Source organism: Priapulus caudatus, unplaced genomic scaffold (assembly GCF_000485595.1).
Source record: "Priapulus caudatus unplaced genomic scaffold, Priapulus_caudatus-5.0.1 Scaffold926, whole genome shotgun sequence".
NCBI lineage: Eukaryota > Metazoa > Priapulida > Priapulimorpha > Priapulimorphida > Priapulidae > Priapulus > Priapulus caudatus.
The window spans coordinates 103,051-105,162 of NW_014577987.1; the positions used below are offsets into that span (position 1 = coordinate 103,051).

The 2,112-nt window shown below is 44.9% G+C and overlaps 1 protein-coding gene across 1 annotated transcript in view; it reads right to left on the bottom strand.

Moving 5' to 3' along the window:
- The window catches only part of LOC106814442 (fibril-forming collagen alpha chain-like), a 24,652-nt gene that overhangs the window by 5,425 nt on the left and 17,115 nt on the right, over positions 1-2,112 (bottom strand). The window contains exon 10 of the mRNA XM_014818760.1: positions 292-390. Within this exon, the coding sequence (XP_014674246.1) occupies positions 292-390 (99 nt within the window). The remainder of the gene's footprint in view (positions 1-291; positions 391-2,112) is intronic.

Here is a 2,112-nt window from a genome sequence, read left to right on the forward strand (position 1 = left end):
TATATATATATACATATATTTTTTATAGTGGTGTGCAGGTTACCCTGTGTCGTCGACAAGTTCTAGTGACTGCGAGGAACTATCACCAGTAGCTTTACATGTGATCGGCTTGAAGCTAATATGAGACAGGAAAAAAAGAAGGAGAGGAGAGGAGAGGAGAGGAGGCGTTACCTGATATGAGACGACGAGGAAAGGAAGAAGGAGAAGGAGAAGGAGAGGAGAGGAGGCGTTACCTAATATAAGACGACGAGGAAAGGAAGGAGAAAGAGGGGAGAGGAGAGGAAGCCTTACCGGTGCTCCTGAGTCTCCCGTCTTTCCTGGAGTTCCGTGGTCTCCTCGCGGGCCCTGCAGTCCCATCGCTCCCTTCGTACCGGGTCCTCCCGCGTCTCCCTGTCACACACACACACACACACAAGATTACGGATGAGGAATCCTTCCACAGTCAATCCGGTATAAACCAATCCAATACAATCCGGTTCCATAGTCCAATATCAATACAGTGAGAGCCACGACAAATGCTCATCCCTCTACGATGCTTACAGATGCCTATCCTTCTACTAACACTCACGGCCTGCCATCCACAAAGGTGTGCTGACTGTTGCGATGTATTGTCATATTTATTTTATAACAGTGTCAATGTTGTACTGCTTTGCATAGTAGATGCAGATAGAAATCCCACTGCAACCTTCGCTATCTTATATGGATGCAGTATGGAACCTCGCGGTTGTTAGCGTCTGTGTTCGTCTACTCCACAATTCCTACTACCATCATGTTTATATATCATATCAAGAGCGTATTAAGAATTCAGTCTTAATTCGCTCTTGGTCATATTGTTATTAATATTTTACAGCTTCGCACGATAGATGTAGGTAAAAATCACGGCCGATGATCCTTCTGTAGTCTATCATATATACATCGCCGGAGTATTCGAGGACGAGCCGCCGTCGTCGATTTTTCTCTACACGTGAGTGCCCACGCTTACTTATGGTTCATTTATGGCCATGCATTTACACCGAGTCGAGATGTTCTGTTGGCGAGAGGTTATTGAACTACCTTCAACTAGTCCCTAGTATATAGTAATCATGGTCAGTAACCAATGAGATTCCAGAAAAATCATGGACGATTTTGGAAGTATTATTGTCTACGTAAGGGTCTGTCAAGACACACTCATGAAATTGCTAATATGCGTGAGGTCCAATTTCCGAGACACGCACGTAATTTGTATAGTTGCCATCAAAGAACGTACGCGGAAAGTTTGAAAAAAAAGAACTATGAACGTTGATATTTTTACTTTTTAACGTCGCTCTTTCTCGATCAAATGACCGTATTTCACTTACTTTGTCGTAAATTCATCTGCCATCTTTGTTAGAAATACGAGATAGATACGAGATGAATATATTTTGCTAATTTTTTTCTTGCAGTTTACATGTCCGGTAATATAAAAAAAAAACGTTAACGGTTAAAGCTGTGGTTGGAGTTAGCTAGATGTTTCTGACTAAAACCCGTGCAACGACATGTTTTTACTGCTCGCATCGCTTCCCTGCGTCAGCAGCTCGTGTGTGACCTTTAGCTAGTCGGTCGAAATGGAAGGTTATCCCGTTGCTGTGTTTTGTTGATAGCACACTGCCGCTGACACGTTTGCATTTTTACTGCCGATGCCGCTACGGTCAATAGGAATAACAAATGGAGGAATTGTTGCATGGGCACACTCTCTCCTTTTCTCGCTTTCGCTCGCTCTCGCTCTCTCTCTCTTTTTTTTCTCTCTCTCTCTCTATGTCGCTGTCTCTCTCTCTCTCTCTCTCTGCTTGGCACAACTGGCCGAACCGACTCGCAGCGGCCATTTGCCATCGCATTGCATAGCTTGGGAATCGTGGCGCGAAGCTGCGAGCGAAGTAAAGCACGTAAGATCAGGCATTTTAACCATGCACACGTGATGTCAGCGCACTGCCCGGCTTCAGTTTGAACGTTATAAGAAACGGCCGAAGAATATTTATTATCTTGGGCAGTAAACAGCGACCCGACGTCCGCAAGCGCCATTTGCACAGCAAACATTAAGCATACATTGCAAGCTGGGATCTTGGGCGCGATGGCAAGCGAGCCGAGAGTAGAGCA